The 24200-nt window shown below is 44.7% G+C and overlaps 1 protein-coding gene across 7 annotated transcripts in view; it reads left to right on the top strand.

The window, feature by feature from the left end:
• Positions 1 to 24200, top strand: part of pdlim7 (PDZ and LIM domain 7) — an 84949-nt gene that overhangs the window by 8173 nt on the left and 52576 nt on the right. For 5 of the 7 annotated variants that reach the window (XM_060901174.1, XM_060901171.1, XM_060901167.1 and 2 more), the window contains exon 2: positions 2988 to 3086. In XM_060901174.1, the coding sequence (XP_060757157.1) occupies positions 2988 to 3086 (99 nt within the window). Of the gene's footprint in view, positions 1 to 890; positions 1060 to 2987; positions 3087 to 8617; positions 8723 to 24200 lie in introns of those variants that run through there. The other 2 variants (XM_060901168.1, XM_060901173.1) reach the window with 2 other exon arrangements.

The following is a 24200-nucleotide window of genomic DNA, read 5'->3' as shown; positions in this document are numbered from 1 at the left end:
TTACGTCAAACAAAACCGAGAAAGACGCGGAACAAAAATAAAAGGTTTCTGAAGAGTAATAGACTGATATTTTGCACGATTACACGAATAATTTGTTTGCCAGTCTAAAAAAATTGACTTTTTTTTTTTGTATTTTGATTTGTCGTTTTTGTTTGATATTTCAAAAGTATTGTATGAACATTTTGGCACAAAATTGATTCCATAGTTGTCCGACTTTGGAGAAAATGATGAAAAGCTTGTGGTTGGTTGAAAGAATGGTTGTTTTAAAAAAAAAAAAAATGCAGTGTAGAGACCAGACCAGTTGGAGCTCAACAGTTAAATTTGACCTTAATGATGTGCCTGATGTGTCTTTGGTGACGTTTCTGGATCGTCAGTACCCTTGACATAGGTTCGCTTTTAATCGGCTCGGACTTGGATCAAAGGTGAAAGCTACACCTTAAAAAAAGGAAAATAATAAGCGATGCAGTAAAGCCAGAAGTTTAAACCCCGGTTTCACACCAGGAATTTTTTCTGCTAATTAAAAGCCAGAGTCAGAATCCAAGACTGCAGTGTCGTAAGTGTTTTAATGTACAGCTCATCCCCCCCCCCCGGGCTCGCCGTTTCATCACCCGCTCTGTGCTGGGAACAGTTCTCTGCACGTCTCTTTTCTTCTTCAGCGGTGATGTAAAATACCTTGTAAATCTCACTTGATGGAATGTTCCCGCACCCCTCTCCTCCTCCTCCTTCTTGGGTTTTTGGCCGTCTCCTTTCTGTGCTTATTCATTGGTCTAAATGGTCTCGCTGGAGCCAGAAAATGTGTGCGAGGTTTCTCTCTCTCTCTCTCTCTCTCTCTCTCTCTCTCTCTCTCTCTCTCTCTCTGCATGACTCATGTGGGTGTTGGGCTGAAATAGTTTGGTGTAGTTTTACATTCCTTATATAGCCCCGTGGAGAGGGGACGAGACGTCAAGCCTCACCCCCGACACAAGGCCGAAGAGTCGGAGGGTTGCACTCGTTTCCAGAACCAGCGTTCCTTGTACTTTTTCCTGGCTTTCCACCGGCTGATTTGGCCCTTTTTGTGAGGTATGTTCATGCGGTTGACTCAGACGGTGAAGCGGGTCAGACGTCTCGCGAGAGACGAGTGTCATCCTTTGGCTGTGTTGTGCGTGTCGGATCTCTGATGGTTTGTAGTCGACTTTGTCTCGTCTTGAACGGTTTTGTTGTCCAGTGGACCTTTCTCTGTCTCGGAGCGATCTCGGGTTCCGAAGCCGTTCAGCCCAAATACAAATAATGTTCATTTGGACCTGACGTGCTCCAGGAGTTGAGAAAGCTCGAAGGCACTAATAAATACTCTTGGATTCATACTAAGTGGATCTGTGGAGTTTATTTCATACATAAAGACGCTCCTTGAGTCGCGGTTCCTAATATCAGCATGAGAAGTTGTTTATTCTGCATCGTAACAATTCCGTTACAAAGTGTAATGACAACTGGAGCTTGTCTGACGCTCAAAATAAGCTGGCCAACTTCCCAAAGCGAGTGCATCACGGCTTTAAATAACGGAGAAAAACTCTGAGCACGTTCGAACACAGCGACGAGTCCAACGCTAGTGTGTTACTGATGATGATGATTAGAGGCACAGATCAGCTCAGCAATTTGCGTCCCCCCCCCCCCCCCCCCCCCCCCCCAAGCTCCTTCTGTTTGATGTTTGACGAACATCACTTGAGACCTCGGGTTTCTCAGGACGGTTCCTGAGATTTCATCTTCGAAACCCTGAAATCAGTTGAGCATCGTTTCAGACGAATTAATTCCGAACGCATGATTTCTCTGACGTCGGATTCGCCCTCAGAATGTGGGTCAACAAACAGGCTTCGTTTTGAGCAGCCGATCAAAGTCCTTTCGTGTTTCGTATCGCACCGATATACGACGCCGTTAGCCCATGTTTACATTAGACTGTATCAGCGGATCATCAGATTAACGTTTTTAAAATGATTAGTGTGCACACAGCAACACCAATACACGATTCGCGTGCACACAGCAACACCAATACGCGGATACGCTCGGCTCTGCAGGCATCCTGCGCTCCAAATCACTCCGCCCTGAACAGCGAGTGCCCTCTGGAGGGTGCGCACTCCGGCCTTGCGCAGCTCACAGAGCGCGCGAGTGAAGCACACTAGCAGTGTTTTCGGGACTGAGCCGCTGTGTGTGTGATCCCAGCGCATATCACTTACCACTTGCAAGTGGAAGGATGGCAAGCCTAAAGACAATCATAACTACACAATGGGCAGTATTTGCATCAGTATTTGCAGTATTTTCATACTTTTATACTCTTTAATGAAAGGTGATACAAGGCGGAAGTCCGCGCCGTTTTTCAGCAGTCGCGTCACATGACCAACGCCAGCGAATCAGGAAGGTGGATGTCACAGTGACGTTGTCCAATGAGGACGCCAGCTAGAGCTCAGCACAGCGTATTCGCGTATCTCAATGTTTACACAGCACCGGACCAGATACGATCTAGACTGAATACGTGGACGCTGGCAGATTCCCGTTTCCTGGCGTTTCCAGGTGGTTTAATGTAAACGGACAGTGCATCCGCGAAGAAAGCGAGACAGATACGGTCTAATGTAAACGTAGCCTTAGACTTGGACATACGTTTGTAGAGTTCTTCATGATGGTTTTATTGAATGTATTGTGATGTAAGGTGTGTCTGGGGAAATTGGTTCTCGAAATTGCTGGAAATATTTATTTGGGCGGTCACTGAGAAATGCCAGTGGTCCAGGATGAGTCGATTTACCAGAAAACTTGTTGGGGGGGGGGGGGGGACCACAAAAACCAGTCAACAATATCAGACTGTTGAAGACTGAAGGCTCTTCTGTGTTTTGTTTTCACTCCCTTTTTGGTGGTTATTATAATGTGATGAAAGAAGAAAATCCTCTGTGTCCCTCCACTCATCTGTCCTCTCTCTCTCTCTCTCTCTCTCTCTCTCTCTCTCTCTCTCTCTCTCATATATACAGGCCATGAACGTGTACAGCGTGACGCTCAGCGGGCCGGCGCCGTGGGGTTTCCGACTCCAGGGAGGGAAGGATTTCAGCATGCCTCTTACAGTGTCCAGGGTGAGTGTACTCCATCTTGTCCCCCCCCCCCCCCCCCCCCCCCCCAAAAAAAAAAGTACTCGACTTCTCTCCCAACTCCTACTCTGTGGAATTTTTTTTGAAGATGTCACCAAGAAGCGCCAGCCGAGCGGGAAGGCAGGAACACGCACACAAGCACACACTCAGCAGTTTTTCCAAAAACGTTTCCACTCCGTCTTCTCTTGATCGCTCGGAGAATAAATGTTATTTGGATGCGAACCGAGCTGAAGCTGGAATGTGTTTGTATTCATTTCACGCGTCGTTTTCATCGCAGTTTTTTATTTATTTATTTTTTAATTTGTGTTCGTGCACATCTTTGACTGTTATTACGTTGATGTTTGTCTTTTGGGGTCGACTTCAGTTCGATTTGAATTTGAAGTCATGACTTGCGCATGGAGGGGCGGCACGGTAACGTAGTGGTTCGTACTGTCACCTCACAGCAAGAAGGTCCTGGGTTCGAGCCCCGTGGCTGGCGAGGGCCTTTCTGTGCGGAGTTTGCATGTTCTCCCCGTGTCCGCGTGGGTTTCCTCCGGGTGCTCCGGTTTCCCCCACAGTCCAAAGACATGCAGGTTAGGTTAACTGCTGACTCTAAATTGGCCGTAGGTGTGAATGTGAATGATCTGGCGACTTGTCCAGGGTGTACCCCACCTTTCACCTGTAGTCAGCTGGGATAGGCTCCAGCTTGCCTGCGACCCTGGAGAACAGGATAATGGATGGATGGATGGATGGATGGATGGATGGACTCGCATGTGACTTGGATGAGAGTTGTGCAGGCGTCAGCTTCACTGTCTCGTCCAGCAGTGTTCCAGGTGTTGCTCCACGAATGCTTTGCTGGGTCCGCCTTCCTGCCTGTTGGTGGTTTTCTCTGCACAGTCTGCCGAGTCCAGTCTTCGTTCATAACCCTGACCAGGTGGAGCAAGGGGTTGCTCGTACTTGCTCAAGGCCCAGGCTAATGGAGGGAAGAAGACTCCTTCCTACTCCATTGCATAGCGGTCAAGGATGGGACCTGCCCACTGCTCGTGTTACAGGCATTTAGCAGACTCTCTGACCCAGAGCCATGTCCATCAGGACCCTGGCATGCCCACAGGGTTAGGTGCGTTGCTCAAGGGCACTTGAGCCATTCCTGCTGGTCCAGGGACTCAAACCGGCAATTTGGGATTTTGGTCCCAAATCTGCTTCTTTTTCACCTCCTCTCGACTTTAGGCCATGGCTTCTCCATCTATGGAGCTCAGATAATAGTTACTACTTCGGGAGCCTCTTCTCAGATGAAATGCAGAAGGAGGTGGCTATTTAAATCAGCGAAGCGTTAAAAAAAGTTGCACGAGTGTCAAGGTTTAATATGATTATTAGAAATCATGTCATAAATTAATGAAGCCGCAAGTTGACGCACGAATACACGCAAATGAAATCAGGCTCCTGTGTTTTTATCCCCCGCTAGCCGAAAGGCCCGAAGGGGGATTATGTCGTGGCGATGTCTGTCCCGGAAAGGGTTCTCACCTTCTGAAATCAGCTCCTCTCACAATTTTTGGAGGAATTTCACGAAACTTGGCAAAAGGCTTTGTTATATGTCGGTAAAACGCATATTGCAATCTATCGTGCTCTCCAAACACTCTCTTTTTATATTTTTGTTTAGTGCACTCTGTCTGTATTTTCCAATCAATTCTGAACTTCCCATTGTTCCTGGAAGCAAAGAACTCGTATTTAATTCATCGGGAAAAAAAAAATCTTCCAGTTTAGGCCACGCCCACTGAATATTGGCGCACCAAACAGACGGTGGAATCGCGTTTGACTTAAACTGGCAAATGACCGTGTTACTGAAAGATTTTTTCCCAGTTAATGTAAGCTAAATAAGGACAGCTGTTTGCTGATGATGCACGTCTCCTTAAAAGCCGTCCTCGTCAGGACAGACGTCCTCCCCTCCCCCCCTCTTCCCCATCCCTTGCCCGTCTCCCACGATCGTCGAAATGGAACTCTGACTGCACTCCTGTGGCCGTGGGGCCCTTTCCCCCCCGCTGAACAGAAATCACAAACGCATCAAACAAATCCTGAAAAGGAAATGCAACGAGAGAAATAACGAGAACCGTATGCTTCCAGCCCGGCGAGGGCCGTTTCAACACTCGCATTCCTTCTCAAACATGTCACTGCTTGATATCAAGTGCATAAAAGAAGGCTCTGCGTAACACTCTCTCTCTCTCTCTCTCTCGCCTCAAATGGATGTATTGAAGGATTTGTTTAGTTTCTCAAATGCCTCGTCTTCTGTTAAAGGTCACCAAGTCCCAGCTTATTGCTGGTTCCAAAGCTCCGGATTGAACACGATGCACTTTCCGTCCCTTCTCTGTGCAGCGTGAGGAACTCAACCTGCTTGCCAGGGGTACCAGAGTGCCACCTCGAACATGTCTTTAAATGAAAACTTTCATCAATCATGTGTCTTAAATCACTGAAAGGCTCAAAGCAAACAGCAAAATGGAAATGCTTCGATAAATTGAGCTGCATTCTTCCTTTTTTGGTGACACTGCCATTTTGGAAAGAGGCTGCGTTGTGATTGGTTGGTGGAATTGCAGGTAGGAACTTGTGCTCGACTTGAGTCGTTATTTCTACGTCGAACAGGATTGCTTCAGGCCAAACCCCCTCAAAAGACTCTGAGACATATGAGCTCCAAGTTCAGGACTTTTAGTGAGGCGTGAACACCATTTGTAAAGCAGTGAGCGGTCCAAAGATACCCAGTCCTCTGTCTGCTTGAAAACGATGGTCTGGATTTCACTTCAAATGCACCGTGGCGCTGTCCATGAACAGGCTTGTCGTACTCGAGTCCAACTCGCGCCCTGATTTTAAGGACTCGTGACTTGGACTTGAGCACCGATGACTAACTGCGTTCGGACTCGTAAATTGGAGACGAGGACTCTGATTTTTTTTTTTTTTGCAACACGTCATAATAATTTGGCATCAGATATTTCTATTTCTATCTCCATTATTTTTTATCCTAATTTCGTGCAAGAGAATGCGCATTCGCCTGTCCATACGTCACGTTCAGGAACAAACTAACGTTAAAGAACGCCGCTAGGATTGTCCGCTTTGCTTATACAGACTTGTTGTGCGGTGGGGAAAAATGCACCGTTATGTGTTCCAGATGTAGAAGAACTATCGAGGAGACGACGGGGACAACCTCGAACTTCAATCGTCATTTGGCGAGACCACACCCAGAGAATGAAGTGACGCGCTTTGTTCATTGCTCTGTTGACAGTGGACGGGGCTTACTTGCTGACCGATGAACTAGCGTGTGTTAACCCTCTCTCATGTGATTTGCCCTGTTGATAGTGGGCGGACTCGACTCGGTTCGGCGACTCGACGACAACGTTGTCCACGATTGGTTCATCTTGTCGCTTTGCAGGTGTTCCTGCACTATGACGGCCAAAAAGGATTCTACTTTGTCGCATGAGTGTCGAAACGACAGGAAAATAATATTACATGAAATAAAAGGCGGTAAACCTGTGCACGCACAAAATATGACCTCAAAATAATTTTGCAACGAAAACGCAAACCTGCGATCCGAAGCTGAGATTTGGTCTCAAGTTCTTGACTCGAGTACAACCCTGATTCCAAAAAAGTTGGGACAAAGTACAAATTGTAAATAAAAACGGAATGCAATGATGTGGAAGTTTCAAAATTCCATATTTTATTCAGAATAGAACATAGATGACATATCAAATGTTTAAACTGAGAAAATGTATCATTTAAAGAGAAAAATTAGGTGATTTTAAATTTCATGACAACAACACATCTCAAAAAAGTTGGGACAAGGCCATGTTTACCACTGTGAGACATCCCCTTTTCTCTTTACAACAGTCTGTAAACGTCTGGGGACTGAGGAGACAAGTTGCTCAAGTTTAGGGAGAGGAATGTTAACCCATTCTTGTCTAATGTAGGATTCTAGTTGCTCAACTGTCTTAGGTCTTTTTTGTCGTATCTTCCGTTTTATGATGCGCCAAACGTTTTCTATGGGTGAAAGATCTGGACTGCAGGCTGGCCAGTTCAGTACCCGGACCCTTCTTCTACGCAGCCATGATGCTGTAATTGATGCAGTATGTGGTTTGGCATTGTCATGTTGGAAAATGCAAGGTCTTCCCTGAAAGAGACGTTGTCTGGATGGGAGCATATGTTGCTCTAGAACCTGGATATACCTTTCAGCATTGATGGTGTCTTTCCAGATGTGTAAGCTGCCCATGCCACACGCACTAATGCAACCCCATGCCATCAGAGATGCAGGCTTCTGAACTGAGCGCCGATAACAACTCGGGTCGTCCTTCTCCTCTTTAGTCCGAATGACACGGCGTCCCTGATTTCCATAAAGAACTTCAAATTTTGATTCGTCTGACCACAGAACAGTTTTCCACTTTGCCACAGTCCATTTTAAATGAGCCTTGGCCCAGAGAAGACGTCTGCGCTTCTGGATCATGTTTGGATACGGCTTCTTCTTTGAGCTATAGAGTTTTAGCTGGCAACGGCGGATGGCACGGTGAATTGTGTTCACAGATAATGTTCTCTGGAAATATTCCTGAGCCCATTTTGTGATTTCCAATACAGAAGCATGCCTGTATGTGATGCAGTGCCGTCTAAGGGCCCGAAGATCACGGGCACCCAGTATGGTTTTCCGGCCTTGACCCTTACGCACAGAGATTCTTCCAGATTCTCTGAATCTTTTGATGATATTATGCACTGTAGATGATGATATGTTCAAACTCTTTGCAATTTTACACTGTCGAACTCCTTTCTGATATTGCTCCACTATTTGTCGGCGCAGAATTAGGGGGATTGGTGATCCTCTTCCCATCTTTACTTCTGAGAGCCGCTGCCACTCCAAGATGCTCTTTTTATACCCAGTCATGTTAATGACCTATTGCCAATTGACCTAATGAGTTGCAATTTGGTCCTCCAGCTGTTCCTTTTTTGTACCTTTAACTTTTCCAGCCTCTTATTGCCCCTGTCCCAACTTTTTTGAGATGTGTTGCTGTCATGAAATTTCAAATGAGCCAATATTTGGCATGAAATTTCAAAATGTCTCACTTTCGACATTTGATATGTTGTCTATGTTCTATTGTGAATACAATATCAGTTTTTGAGATTTGTAAATTATTGCATTCCGTTTTTATTTACAATTTGTACTTTGCCCCAACTTTGTTGGAATCGGGGTTGTATTTGGACCAGACGTGAAAACCGCTTCGTTCAAAGCCGAAGTGATTGTGTGAGGCAGCCAACTCTGGCTTGAGGAGTGTGAATAATTCAGTGCAAAGCTCTCCTAAAGCTTTCATCATTCATTAGCTTGAATTTGTGCTTGTTCTAACAAGACTTGCTGCTCTCTCGGTTCACTGTCACTTTTAATCCGATCTTCATTGGAAATCCTTGTTCTTTCATAGCCGGGGTCGTGACAAATACGATAATAATATGAACATGACGCATCAAGTCAGTCGTCTGTTTTCTTGTTGCCTGTCCCTGACATCACGTTTTACGATTGGATTTATGACCTTTCACGATGACTCAACCTGGTGACTCTTCCGTCTGTTTTGCCACCAGTCAGGAGTTTCGGTTGGGATCAGCGACCGACAGGACCACCTGATCGCGAGGTAGACGACACGCAACGCGTCTGCTTTCGGCTTTGCGATGACCTCGTGTGTCTGAGTAACAACCTGCTGTTCAGCTCGTAATGCTGCCAAAGGTTGCGTAATAACACGAGCGTGTCCGGACGCGTGCGCTTTCTTTCTGGGTTTCTGTTGTTTGAGAGCCTGACTTTCTGTAAAAGAGCTTAAAAATCATTGATCAGACTCATAATTTGTCATAATTTTTAAAAAATCTCTCTACATCTCGTTAGTAAAAACGCTCGCATCAGGACCGCAAGATAATGACCGTTGATGGAATAATTTTCTCGGCGGTTGCATTTTCGACGATCCTGCGGTCATATGGTTTTCTGAAAGGAGCACGGAGGAAAGCGTCGACAAGGCAGGTTCGGATGGGAACAAAATCGCCTGCAGAACGAGGACCTGACCCCAGAACCCTTTGTGTTCAAGTGAAAAGATGAAAATATGAGAACGAGTCCGTTGATATAGAGTAAAGTTAAACTCAATCTTTTGTCCAGTCAGATTTGACCATTCAAGAGCACTTTGGTGGAATGAATCGTGGCTCCGTGTAGATTTAGTTTCCTTTTAATTTTTTTTTCCAACGCGTGACGTCTGATTGCGCTTCACGCGACGTGTTGCGGGACCTGCGGACGGATTAGAAGACTGAAACAGAACGGCGCCTCTTCTGGCTTGACCTTTTGAGTGACACGGTAATGAATTAGTGCGGGATTGCGAGGAACCCGTGTTCGAGTCGACGTGACGAGGAAGGTGACTGTTCTCGTCGGCGTGGTTCATCCACTGACTCGGAACAGACTTGGCGCTCAGTTTCGGTGCACTGCTCTTGCCTTTTCTGTCCTTCAGAACGAAGAGCGAGGTTTCTTGGACCAGAGTGGCGTTTCAGGTCAATGTTTACCCTCCTTTTCCTTCCTTCCTTTTCTGTTTGCGTCCATGCTTTTATCCTTCCTCGATCTATCGGCTGGAAATGAAGGAGTTAAGAAATCTGATCATCTTCGTCTTGGTTGGATCGCAGCTCTTCATTCGGAGCTCGGGTGTCTACAGGAGCTCCGTGATTGGCACAAATTTCCAGCATTCCAGGCGTTTTTAGCACCGCTGTCCCACTCCTGACAACACACAATGGCCTCTTGTGTCTTCCCTCCGTCCTCATGGAGCGAGGCAAAGATTCTTTGGAAATGTTTGTCCTCGCCTGTGACCGATCAAAAAAAAGTTACCGCAACATTTCCGACAGATGTTAGTTGGAAAGGTTAGTTTCGACTTGTGTGACGGATCATTCGTCTGGTTCGCATCAGCGTGTTTTGTCTGAACGCAAGCTGAGCTGTAATCATGATGTAACCTCTTTTGCACATCCTTGTCGGGTTGAGATTCGTGTCTTTTTACGGCTCTGTTCTCCTCGTCTGCGTCCCTGAGCCCACATTACTCCTGACGCTTAATGATCTGTGAGAGACATAAATTTGACAAGCGCTCCACATGAAGCGCTTTCACGGGTAAAATTTGTCGTTTCGTGGCGTTCTGATTCTCAGCCGTGTCAGGACCGAAGCCTGCTCTGCGGCCGAATTTTTGAAGCGAGGATCTGAAGGTAGGGTGGGGTGGTGTGGGGGGGTCTTGTTTCTCACGTAAGAGCTCTCCGTGCTCTTATACACAACTCATCCCTGCTGTGTATTTATGGATCTGACGCAATGGCATGTTCTATCCCTCCATCCCCCCACCACCGCACCACGGCTGAAAAAGGCATCGGAAGAAATAATAATAAAAATGAAATGTGACTAAAATGAAGTGGTGAAGGTGAAATGGCGGTCTCCGGATGATCAGGGTGAAATTTAAAAGGCCCTGGAACGTTGCTCAGGGCTTCCTCTGTATCTTGATGTCCTCATCAGCCCTGGTATTCGTGTTGCGTGCGCACATTTTTCCTCCTTGAAGGTGTCTCTCGTCCAGTGCGTAAGCGCAGATGTGTCCTGGATTGATCTCGACGTGTGAAAGGACACTTTTTTTTTTGCCCGTACCGAAGGAGTTGACGGTGTCGTATGAAAGGCCTGAGCTCAGCACTTCGCTGCTGTCCTGCTTTGAGCGGAGGAACAGCTGCTCTGAACCTGAGCCCAGGACGCAGGTGTTTCTGTCCGTCAGGACGGCCCTGAGAGCCTCATCACTCTCCTCGGTGTCCTCCTTTATCTTTTTCGTTTACTCAAAATCCTGCACTCCCACTCGCGCTCGCTTTTTTTATACTTTGACTCTCATGTTCTCAGGCTCGAGTTTCTCGGAAACAGTGCTTTTATTTTATTTCTTTTTAAGACGGGGATCCTTTTCTTTGTATGAGGGGAAAACAAAAAGAACGTATGTTTATAAACTACGGAATCAATTTTGTGCCAAAATGTTCATACAGTACTTTTGAAATATCAAACAAAAACGACAAATCAAAATACAAAAAAAGGTCAATTTTTTTAGACTGGCAAACAAATTATTCGTGTAATCGTGCAAAATATCAGTCTATTACTCTTCAGAAACCTTTTATTTTTGTTCCGCGTCTTTCTCAGTTTTGTTTGACGTAATTTATTTTGGTTGCGATTCCAGCTTTCTCGTTTGCGCTCCCTGACTTTTTGCTTGCAGTTTTGGCACAAATTTCACGTGTGGGTGGGCTGTCCAGGAACGCATTCCCATTGGCTGACTTGTGTTTGACTGACAGCTACGCTCAGCCATTCCCCGGAGGCTGTTGCAGCCATTTCCTACTCGGATTTTGGCGGACTGTTTGACGAGTGTAATATCATAGTCACCACTGAAGTCCACTCGATCCTTGTTTACCGTCAATGGATCGGTCACTCGTCAAACAGTCCGCCAGAATCCGAGTAGGGAATGGCCGCAACAGCTTCCGGGGGAATCGCTGAGCGTAGCTGTCAGTCAAACACAAGTTACCCAATGGGAATGCATTCCTGGACAGCCCACCCACACGTGAAGTTTGTGCCAAAACTGCAAGCAAAAAGTCAGGGAGCGCAAACGAGAAAGCTGGAATCGCAACCAAAATAATAGGGCTGGGAATCGATCCGGATTTCCTGGATCGATTCAATTTCGATTCATTAGGTCACGATCTGATTCGATCCACGATTCGATCCGATTCGATATCGATTCATGTACATATTGCTGTATTGTCACTTTAAAACTTTTAAATAAAAACTGACCCTATTGACAAACAGCTCCATGTCTGTTTGTGCTTGTATCTGTGTATGTGTAAGAGGGACACACAGAGAGACAAGAGTTCAAGTTTGAAAGAAAGCTTATTTATTTTGGAATGAAACATATCCAGGTTTTATTTGAAGTCTAAATCAAAATTATGACATTTGGTGGCCCTCTTTTAGTTAAGTAACATACCCAGGTCTGGGTTTCTGACCACAAAAAAAATAGCTCATCAGTCAAGAAATTATGTTTGACTGATAAGTCTCAGAGTGTAACAAACTATGACATTTGGTGGCCCTCTTCTAGTTAAATAACATACCCAGGTCTGGGTTTCTGAACACAAAAAAAAATAGCTCATCAGTCAAGAAATTACTGTCTCGCTTAGATGTTTTCGGCTGGGTAAGACGTAGCGTGGCTCTAACCTCTTTACTAGTAGCCTAAACCCAGCATTTTCGACTACGCTGTAGGGGCGGAGGTCTTTACAAATAAAGATCCCGACTCCCTCTGTAAGGCTCATAGCACGCTTAGACTGTGGGGGAAATTTCACACCAAATGCATTTTCAAGTGCCGCCTGCTTCGCGTCAGGTTTAGCACTAGCTGTCTCGGGGTGGTGCCTGGATAAATGGTTTCTTTAGATTGGTGGTATTGCCCAGATATTTTACTTCTATTTGGCACAACTTGCAAACTGCATTCGTTTTGTCCAGTTCGTCTCTGTCCTCATACCGTTTGAAGCCGAAGTGTTTCCACACATCCGACTTCATCCCCGGCGGTGTTTTTAACCGGGCAGCTTCGTCCATCTTCTTGTTTTCTTTATAAGTTTCGTTTTGCCGGCACCCGCTTTTATAGTGCTCCTTGCGCGTTGGAGAAAATAGTGTTATAGGCACCTGGAAGAAATCGATTCACATGTTGTTGGATCGATATCGAATCGTGGATCGATTTTTTGACCACAGCTCTACAAAATAAATTACGCCAAACAAAACTGAGAAAGACGCGGAACAAAAATAAAAGGTTTCTGAAGAGTAATAGACTGATATTTTGCACGATTACACGAATAATTTGTTTGCCAGTCTAAAAAAATTTACTTTTTTTTATTTTGTATTTTGATTTGTCGTTTTTGTTTGATATTTCAAAAGTATTGTATGAACATTTTTGGCAAGGCAAGTTTATTTATATAGCGCATTTCATACACAGTGGCAGTTCAATGTGCTTTACAGAAGTAAAAGCAAAACAGTAAACAATAGAAAATAAAATTACATAAAATAAATGGGGAAGAAAAATAAGAATTAAACAATAGTAGAAATAAAATAATAAAATGAAGTAAAAGTTCAGTAAAGGAAAAAAAAACCAGCAGAATAAAATAGAATAAAAGTTAAGTAAAATTTAAAACATGCAGAGACTGTAAAAGTTAAGAGTTTAAAACATGTAGAGATGACAATATTAATAATTTAGCAGAAAGCATCTGAGAACAGCTTGGTCTTTAGTCTCGATTTGAAGCTGCCAACAGCAGGAGCATTTTTGATGTCCTCTGGGAGTCGGTTCCATAGCTGTACTGCATAGTAGCTAAAAGCTGCTTCACCACACTTTGGTTTTACCAGTAAATTTTGCTGCTGCGATCTGGTAGATCTGATTGGGTTAGGCCGCTGCAACATATGAGAGAGGTAATTGGGCCCTGTACCATTTAGAGATTTGTACACCAGCAGCAATGCTTTAAAGTCAATTCTGTAGCTTACTGGAAGCCAGTGAAGGCTTTTGCACAAAATGGATTCCATAATAAACAGGGAAGATTCCTCAACTCGATACGAACTAGAAAATAAGGAGCAAAAAACATGACAGACCGTGTTGGGATATGAAAACGTTGCCCACCAGGTGGGTGTGATGGGGCACAACGTGCAAGCGGAGTGCCGCTAAGTCTTGGAAGTGCGTACTCGCTCACGTCAGAGTGACACAACTGGTTTCACGTCGGAGTATCGATTTTATTCAACTGCTTTTGTGTCTTTAACTGTTTTCTAGCTATTATTCATATTTCCTGGATGTCTTGGAGCATCAAATGTAGCTATAAACAGATAAAATCTACGACGTTGCGTCGTAAATAAAAAGGAAAAACGTAATCCTTGGCTATGGTAACAGAGGAATAAAACACTTGGTGTGGGAACAATAAGTCCACTTCTTCACAGCGTTGTTGATTAGTTGAACTTGAACTAACTGCGCAAGGGACTGGAGATGAATTGAATGCTGGTAAAATAATTTTTTTGAAGCGGTGATGCGCCGGACTGGATTCCAGACGGAGGTCTGAGAGGATTGTGACCTTGTGAAGCTGTAAAACTCTGGGTGGAGTGTCGAGGGAAGGATAGAGGACAGGAAATGACCGAATGCCGCGAAGCACGTGTGCGACAGATGCTGAAGGCTTTGCTGCTGCTTTACGAGGAGGCAAAGGTCGCGTTGAGGCATTGCGTGCACACGCACACGTCGTCAAAATGAAACCAGATCACCAGCGACAACAGAAGCACTGCTGAGAGACTGAAGGCTGGATCCGTGAAAACTCACGGCGAAGTTTCACAATAAATCACTTGGATGCCTGTCGAGCAGAATCATCTCCAGCTTTTCTTTTCCGCATGACGTCCACAAGTTCGCAAAATAAACCAAAACTCGGCTGGACAACAGATGAAAACCTGTGTGTTTCCAAAGCTTGCCATGTACGAACCAACAACTTTGAAGCCCTCAGGCTTTTTGAGACAGAACACGATTGCTGAAAGTGATGAATACAGCAGTCCTGTCCTCCGAAAGAGAAAGAAAATGTATATTTGTCTCTGGTTAAGATCGATAAACCAGTGTTTTCTGAGAATAAAAGAAGAACGTGTCGAAATGAGCAGAAGAATTCGACCATGATGTAGGTACAGATAAAAAATCGCCAAAAGAAACCTCGTTGACGCAAACGTTTTTCCACAAAACATGTCTAGTTGCTGAAACGAGGATTAATTTGGAATAAAGCTGCCTCGTAATACGGTTCCACGAGTGGCTCTTTGTCTCGTCGTGTTTTTAATCTTGATCTGTTTGTTAACAAGGTCTTCGGCGCCAAATCTCTGTTCTTGTGCGAGGTTTGTCCATCCTGGAAACGATGATTCAGGTTCTTCATTCGATGTTGAAGCAGTGTCTCACGTTAAACCGGATGTTTCCCTCTGGAGTGAAATTTGCGGAACTTTTAATGGACGTTTGGTATCAAGAATTGTCACCTTTTTCGGACTTGGAATAAATTCCTCGCTGGGAATAATTTCCCTTTGGGACAGGAGTCCTGACGTCCCGCCTTCATCCAGCATGGCGTTAGTTTCGGAGAGTTCACGGAACGGAGGACTCGTCAGACTTTGCTGGCATTCGGGATTCAACAGGACGAACCCTCATCTCGGTCGTCGAGATAGTATTCAAGGCAAACGGCCTTTCCGATTTTTCAAGCGTAGGTCATAAAAAGAATTTTCCCAACATCTGGTTATTTTTGTTTAGTGGACTGAAAGCGACTGAATTCGAATCGCAGACTTCCAGTTGTTATAATTATTATATATAATTTTTTAAATGCAACAATGTTTAAATTAATGTATTTCCAGCCACGCGGCCCAAAATTCTTCGCTATTGTTTCCTGCTTCACCATGACGCGATACAAGATACTCCATCATGAGTCACGTGGTGGGCTTTCCCCGTTCGCGCAAGGCATTGTGGGATACAAATTTGAAACGGGAGAGAAGAATGGAGGACGTGAGTGTGCGAATGAAACGTGAAAGGCCGACTACAGTAACGGAAAGAAAGCGAGAAGAAAAGACGTGATGTAATATACGAAGGAAAGGAAACGCAGGACCAAACTAATAAATATCGGCGCCCAGCGAGCACCTCGGTGTGATCAGCTGTTCGTTTAGCGACAGAATGATGGAACTGTCAGTGCACGCTCAAAGGGAAACCTGCGCATGCACCTGCGCGCACATACACGGACTTCCTCCATCTGCTTGACTGCGCAAAGCGAGCCATTTCATGCACGTTATTTGCTTTAATCCCCTCAAATTAAATAACTTCCCAGCCTCAGAACAGAACGGCCTGATATTTTTGTGAGATTTTACAGAAATAAACTTGTATCACAATGACCACGTTGCAGAGCAAACTAAATTTCACGGGTTTTATGAAGTCGAAAGGCCGTACAGCTTGTACGTTCAAATGCTGTGATGGAAAACAGTGGAACATCTTCATGGTGTGCTGTTAAAGATAAATAATGAACGACAAGGTGGTGTGATGAAGGTGTTGAGATGTTGTTGGCGCCAAGACTCAGCAGTTTGCCAAAAATGACAATTTTTCATGTTAGTTGATTGTGTGTGGGGTTTTTTTTTTTTTTGGTCCATTTCTAGTCACATGTAATGTCCACAAAACATGCGAGTTCAGGGCTCTACGTTAACTTTGAGACATGGTTGGCCATTCGGGCAACCATTTGTAGAAATCTGGTTGCCTGAACTCAGAACATGGTTGCCCAAATATTACATATTTTTTTATTTATTATTCAACCTTCTCAGACGCTGTCTGTATCAACAAGCATTGACACTAGCGCCCCGTGCGAGTAATGTGGTAATTAGTAATGTAGTGAAGGACATACCAATAATCAGTCCCCCCAGGATTTCGCGGGCCTTTTTTGTGATTGTTGCGGGCTAAAATGTCTGATGTTGCGGGGTTTTTCCAAAAAATTGCGATGAAAGTTGCGGTGTTTTTTTAGGTTTTTGTTGCGATTACATTGCGGGAGGAAGTGAAAGTTGCGAGAAATTGTTGCGATTTTCTCTTTTTGTGATTTAAAATTGAGTGATATGTTAAATATTAAGTTATTACTGAAAACTATTGATTAAAAGAAGAAGGACACTGAGAAATGGTCCTATAAACAACTTTACCAATATAAAAGATTACCAGGACTACAAAAATGCAGAAAAATAGGCTTTACTTATCCAAATGCACCTGTTGGTTCAAAAGTTAAAGTGCAGAGAACCTCGCAGCACAACATGAAGTTACCTTAAAATATAATATAAATGCCTCAGCTTTCATGTAAGAAAAAAAACTATTAATACTAGTACTGTGTGCAGGCAGTCTCTCCTGAAGACTAAATTAAACAATAATTATAAACTAATAAAATAAATGGCTCAGGCTTCATAGAAGGAAAAAAAACAATTTGAACAGAATCTCACAGTATGATGCTGAAGCTGCCTAAACAATGGAAAATAAAATACCATTTTGGCAAAAATGTTGGCATCCATTAATTTCTTGTACTAAGTAAAAAAAAAATAAAGTGCGCACAGTCGTTCACTGTAAACATAACACACTTTCAGTCACAGAATTTAAGCCTACATAAACACTGACTCACACATGCAGTGTTGCCAGATACTGCTGACGTTTTCCAGCCCAAAATATGTTCAAAACCTGCCAAAATGCACTTAAAACCGCCCAATCTGGCAACACTGCGCACATGCTGCTTCTCTTGAACATATACACGGAAGTAAGGCGAAAGGTAGTTTGTCGATGTTACCTCAAGACGACGCCAACGATTGGTCAAATTTGCGGGAAAGTTGCGGTGATTAGGGGCGGCACGGTGGTGTAGTGGTTAGCACTGTCGCCTCACAGCAAGAAGGTCCGGGTTCGAGCCCCGGGGCCGGCGAGGGCCTTTCTGTGCGGAGTTTGCATGTTCTCCCCGTGTCCGCGTGGGTTTCCTCCGGGTGCTCCGGTTTCCCCCACAGTCCAAAGACATGCAGGTTAGGTTAACTGGTGACTCTAAATTGAGCGTAGGTGTGAATGTGAGTGTGAATGGTTGTCTGTGTCTATGTGTCAGCCCTGTGATGACCTGGCGACTTGTCCAGGGTGTACCCCGCCTTTCGCCCGTAGTCAGCTGGGATAGGCTCCAGCTCGCCTGTGACCCTGTAGAACAGGATAAAGCGGCTAGAGATAATGAGATGAGATGAGTTGCGGTGATTGGATATAATTGCAACACCGCCCTGAATTCGCGGGGATTGGTTGAATTTGCATTGAAGTTGCAAATCGCAACATCGCGAAATCCTGGAGGGTCTGAATAGAACGCTGAATATGCACTACGCGATAATTATTAGCAATGGGAAACTGCATTGCGAGCCCGCGATGTGCAAATGTGAATTCCGCTAGTTGTTGAACATCCTGTAATGATAACATGGACGCGGTCTTTCCAAGTCAGACAATCGCAAATCGTGATGGAATTTCATCGTAATATGAATGAATAAACATCGTTTTTCACGTAAGTTGACATATGTGGGTAGTTGCCCGATCGGGCAAGCATTTGTGAGAGTCTGGTTGTCCGAATCTATTGAATGGTTGCCCCGGGCAATCAGGCTACTGTTAATGTCGAGCCCTGGAGTTGTCTTTTTTTTTTTTGTCAAACTTTTTGTGACTGACTCTGAAACTGGAGACTTCTTCCAGGAAGAAAAAAAAAACCAACGAAAAACCTCCTCTGCAAATATTTTTAGTAAAAGTAATGGCACCTGTGTAATCTCAGTGTGTATGGTGACTTTTTTTTTTCTTCCTTTGTTTATCGTATCACTCATCCTTCGCTTGTATGTATTCGTGTTTTGGAAAGTCAAGCTTTTAATTTCAAGGTCAAGGCTTTTTTTTTAAAAATTGTCATTTCGACCATATACAGTTAAAACGAACCGTTTCTCCAGGACCACGGTGCTACATTGAACGTCACAGGATGACAAATTTTACATGAAGTGCATGAGTGCAGCGAGTGCAAACGGTGCATTCTGATTTAAACATGTGACGTATACCGATTTGGACCGATGTTCTCCATGACCCAGGTCTCACAGAAACACGGCGAAATTCCTCTCGTCCATGAGCGCTCTGAGCTCCTCCGCCTTACCAGGATTGACCTCGTTCTGGTCTTTGTTTTCTCTGAGGGTGTTTTTTTGGCTTCTTCATGTTCATGAGAGTAATACGATACACCTCGACAGTGAGTCAGCATTTAGTGAGTCATACACCTCCTGTATGTGCGAAATTATCTCTCGATGCCATGGCCTTCGATCAACAGGCGATGCAAGGCCTGCTCTGTCCTCTCTGAACATCGCCATCCTGCTGTTGATTCGGTCTTCTCCTCTTGTCCTTGATGTTGCCTTGGTGCAAAAATCCACTCGTTCTTCTCGAGGGATCCCGAGGGTGTGATTATGAACTGGTGATAAGCCGTGTCTTATCTCGCGCTCTTGGCGAGCAAAATACACACACACTGAGAAACAACTGTAATCATTCAGACGGTTTCTTTAGAGACTCTCATCAATTAAAGGCTTACGAGATCCGCTTCTCTCAGCGTTCTTGTCTTCTTCGTTGGTGCAAGTGTTGGGGGGACAGTCCCAGAATGCAATGCATCAATAAAGGACAGTTGTGCTGAGTTACAGCAGAGACGAGGTGAAAGAGCTGGACAGACCTGAAGGACTAAAGCGCCGCTGCATCACTCTCGCTCTCTCTCGCTTTCTTTAAGGAGGGATGAATCCGAATCACATCCACACCGTTAACAGGAAGTCATATGGTATTGTGGGTAATGTTGACGAGGTCAGCCATAAGTCTTGGATGCAGTTGAAAGTCACATGGATCGCTTTGTCAGGATTAAAACACCATCGCAGATAATGAACGATGGTCGAGCTCTTCAGCAGGACGACGAGTGCGTCCCCACCAGTCATGGGGATTCCCCGGCGCAAGACGACACCATCACGAGAGCCGTGTCGGGTCGTGGCCTTTGCTGAAATTGCTCGGTCGAAGTTTTATTTCTGGCTTTGACCATATAATTGCACACTTGAGCATCGAACCATGTGCACCACAATGATACAAATGCAGCATTTACATGCAAAATGCAGGGCTAAAAATTAGCTTCGGTGCTGGGTCGCCACCCGGGCCAGTATCCCTGAATTCTTAGTGGCTCAGGCAAAAATAGAGTGACCCTTAAATTTCCTTGAGTTGAGAACACACACAAAAAGTGTTGCCAAGTCAAGTTTATTTTTTATCGCGCTTTTAACAATAGACATTGCCGCAAAGCAGCTTGACAGAATTTTAGTGACTTTAAACGTGAGCTAATTTTATCCCGAGTCTATCCCCAATGCTCAAGCCTGTGGCGACGGTGGCAAGGAAAAAAAAAACCCTCAGACAATGTGAGGAAGAAACCTCAAGAGGAACCAGACTCAAAAGGGAACCCATCCTCGTTTGGGTGATAACAGACAACATGCTTATCAAATCAAAATCAAATCAAGTTTATTTGTATAGCGCTTTTAACAATAAACATTGTCGCAAAGCAGCTTTACAGAATTTGAACGACTTAAAACATGAGCTAATTTTATCCCTAATCTATCCCCAATGAGCACGCCTGTGGCGGCGGTGGCAAGGAAAAACTCCCTCAGACGACATGAGGAAGAAACCTCGAGAGGAACCAGACTCAAAAGGGAACCCATCCTCATTTGGGCAACAACAGACAGCCTGACTATAATATTAACAGTTTTAACAGGTATAACCCTCAACTGTCCTCATGGGGCCGTCCTTCACAGGAGCGGTGCGATAAAATTCCGACCAGACACAGGGCACCAGGATGGATCAAGCAGGTCCGAGGGGCAGAAGAGGCCAGCATCTCAATCGCAGGATCAACATGTAACTCAGAGGGACAGATTGGGGGGGGGGGAAGAGAGAGAGAAAGAAAACACGTTGTTAGGTATGCCCTAAAACATACCTAACAGCTTATAACAGTTTTAACATGAAGTCTGTTTTGTTGATGTTATAAACTCTTCATTGATGGAAACTTGAGTGCAAAACTGTTCATGACAACTGCAGTCCTAAGGTTAACAAGTTAACTATAGTCCTCAGCCATAAAAGCATTCCGGTCAGCGTCCAGAGCGTCTTCCAAGTGCGGCTTTCAGCTGTCCGTATGGGGCTGTCCTCAGGAGCGATGTGATGAGACTCCAACCAGACGTAGGGCACCAGGATGGATCAGGCAGGTCTGAGGAGCAGAAAGTTTGTTTTGTTGCCAGGCAAAACAAATCTCGCCCGGAAGCACTTACGATGAATATGAAGGAAGATATTGCGGAAAAAAAAAATCGGTCCCCTATGGGTCCATGTGGCTCCTGCTGATAAATAAAATAGTTTTCTGATCCCATGTTCATACAGTAAATATAGCATATATATTTACTTTGAGGCAGTAATGAAGCGTAATCTAAAAGTGAGCAATTTAAAAATCAGAGAAGTAAAATATACCAAGTGTCTGTACTTTTTTATATTATTGTCCTTTTACCTCTTACAGTTTTCGAAACTGAAACCTCGGAACCGAGGCTGACAAACACACGCTGTCGCCATGACCGGAAACGGCCCGGCGCTAGAGCTCAGCGGAACGCGCTTTCCCTCTATCAGAAGCAGAAACATGTCTGAAAGCGATTTTCTTTAGCCGAGTCCATTTTTTTGCGAACGGTGAACCGAATTGTACACACTCTCCGGCCATTTTAATCTGAACACGTGTACGCGCATGCGTAGTGCGTGATTGTTAAGGCCAATTTATGCTGACAACCCAGTCCTCGCAGATAGCGTCGCAGACAGTGTCTGCGTAGCCCCCCCACCTTCGCAGACGCTCTGCGCGCACCTCCCAAAAATTGTGTCCACCGCAGAAGCCTCGCAGACAGCATCGCAGACAAGAGGGCTCTGATTGGTCCACTCTACATCCGCTGTACACGCACTTCCGCTTCCCTACTTTCCCGGTTTGGTTTGTTTTCACGACCGCCATTTTTAAAAACACGAGCGAAGATGGAGCAGCATGAAGAGCGGTTGATCGAGGAAGTACGTACATCTATACGACTCCAGTTCTAGTCATTATAAAAAAAAAAAGTTCTAGTCATTATAAGTAACCGGAGGATAAACACTCCACTAACCACACCCACCAACTACTCCTAGCGACTTCGCGCCCCCTTGCGTTGTGCCGGTGAATAACATCGCGCACGTCTATTACTCCCCGCTGAACGATAAATTACAACTGTCTGCGAAAAGCTATCTGCGAAAGCCTTGTCGCAAGAGCATGCAGAGGCCTTTACACTCTTCGATTCTTAGAGCACGATGACGTAGTGGCTAGTGCCTCGATACGAGTCCGTAGACACAAAAAAAACGATTTTGACTTTTTTGGGTGACCTTGACCGGATGACCCTCAAAATGTTGGAGGTTCTATTTGAGACCGATGCCCATCTATCCTGAAAGTTTCATGAAGATTGATCCAGCCGTTTTCCCGTAATCTTGTTAACAAAGAAAACAATACTTCGCCCCGCTTACTCCGGAGCAGGCGAGGTAATGAAACCATTTTTACCCGAATAACACACCATGGTATTGAACGTATGCCCCCAGAAATGGATTAATCAACAATGTTAATTCTCTGTAATTGTTTAGATGCATACATGTTATTTACCAGCTGGGAGGTCTGTATGGTGAAACACCGTGACCGAGGTCTTGAAAGTACTGAGCGAGGCCCTCTGGGCTGAGGTCAGTATTTAAGGCCGAGGTCACGGTATTTCACCATACAGACCGACCTTAAGCTCATCTCATTCTCATCTGTAGCCGCTTTATCCTGTTCTACAGGGTCGCAGGCGAGCTGGAGCCTATCCCAGCTGACTACGGGCGAAAGGCGGGGTTCACCCTGGACAAGTCGCCAGGTCATCACAGGGCTGACACATAGACACAGACAACCATTCACACTCACATTCACACCTACGCTCAATTTAGAGTCACCAGTTAACCTAACCTGCATGTCTTTGGACTGTGGGGGAAACCGGAGCACCCGGAGGAAACCCACGCGGACACGGGGAGAACATGCAAACTCCACACAGAAAGGCCCTGGGCGGCCCCGGGGCTCGAACCCGGACCTTCTTGCTGTGAGGCGACAGCGCTAACCACTACACCACCGTGCCGCCCTCCGACCTCAAGCTGGTAAATAATATATTAATTTTTTTCTTTACCAAATTCTAACAGAAAACGAGAGCACTCGAAAGGGAAAACCGAGCCGAGCCGCCATTTTGAATCCTCATTCATGGCTGTGATGCAAATTGCTTCCTCCTCAGTATACAAGTGCACTTCCATGGCAGGGGAAAAACTACATTTTGCCGCCTATGTAGTCCCCTATTTATACAAATCGGAGTCATTCAGGATTCAGCCATGTTTTTGCTCGGCGTTAGCAAGTTAGAGGTTTTTAGCTTTCTCCTGAAATATTTTCTTTTATTTCTTCTTCCTCAGGGTAGTAAAACTCGCTTTCACTGTGAACACTGTCGTTATCGCTATCCATGCTGTAAAATTAATGCTATTTTGAATCCTCATTCACTGCTGTAATGCAAATGGCTTCCTCCTCGGTATACAGGTGCACTTCCATGGCAGGAAAAAAACTACATTTTGCCGCCTATGTAGTCCCCTATTTATACAAAACTGAGTCATTCAGGAGTCAGCCATGTTTTTGCTCGGCGTTAGCAGCAGTTAAAGGTTTTTAGCTTTCTCCTGAAATGTTTTCTTTTATTTCGTCTTCCTCAGGGTGGTAAAACTCACTTTCGCTGTGAAGACTGTCGTTATCGCTATCCATGCTGTAAAATTAATGCTATTCTCCTGAGAAATGCTGGCAAACATTTATAAGATTTTTGATAACCTTATAAATAAATCTTCTAAAAAAAAAAAAAGTTGACAAAAATTGCTACCATGTTTGTTTGTTTGTTGTGAACGAGTGACTCGCCAGAAGTCCATAACCGGGGTCTGTATCGTAGGATACGGACCCGCTCGCCAGCCAATCAGAGCGCAGGATTTGATGGACACCTGACCGCTAAAAAAAAAAAATGTACATTATTCTAACATGACACTACATAAGTCACTTTGCTGACGTTTTTATTCAAAGTGACGAACAGTAAGTGCATGTCGCCGAGAGAATCCAAGAGCAACCAGTGCTGAAGTACTCGCGTAAACAAATCGCCTACAAATCCCATCCATCCAGTCTCTGGAATGATCAGGGGAGTTCAGAAGTTGAAGAAGCTTGGATAAATATACAGACAAGGAATCGTTAAAGTATGGTGTGTTTATTGTTTCCACAGTTTGCCTATGCATCTCTCCAAGCTTTTACTTCTTGAGCCTATCCAAGAGACGTTACGGTACAGTAGGCTGGTAGAGTTCTATTAGACTCGAGCTCGGTGTTTGTGGTTAATACGATTATCGTTACGGTATTTGGCAAACGTTTTTGTCCAAAGAGACTTGGAAGATATAAACAGTACATTATTCGTAAACCGATACAAGA

The sequence above is a fragment of the Neoarius graeffei genome, chromosome 20 (assembly GCF_027579695.1).
Source record: "Neoarius graeffei isolate fNeoGra1 chromosome 20, fNeoGra1.pri, whole genome shotgun sequence".
In the NCBI taxonomy this organism is placed as follows: Eukaryota; Metazoa; Chordata; class Actinopteri; order Siluriformes; family Ariidae; genus Neoarius; species Neoarius graeffei.
Note: the sequence above shows the minus strand (reverse complement) of the source record. Positions and strands in the feature narration are given on the sequence as shown.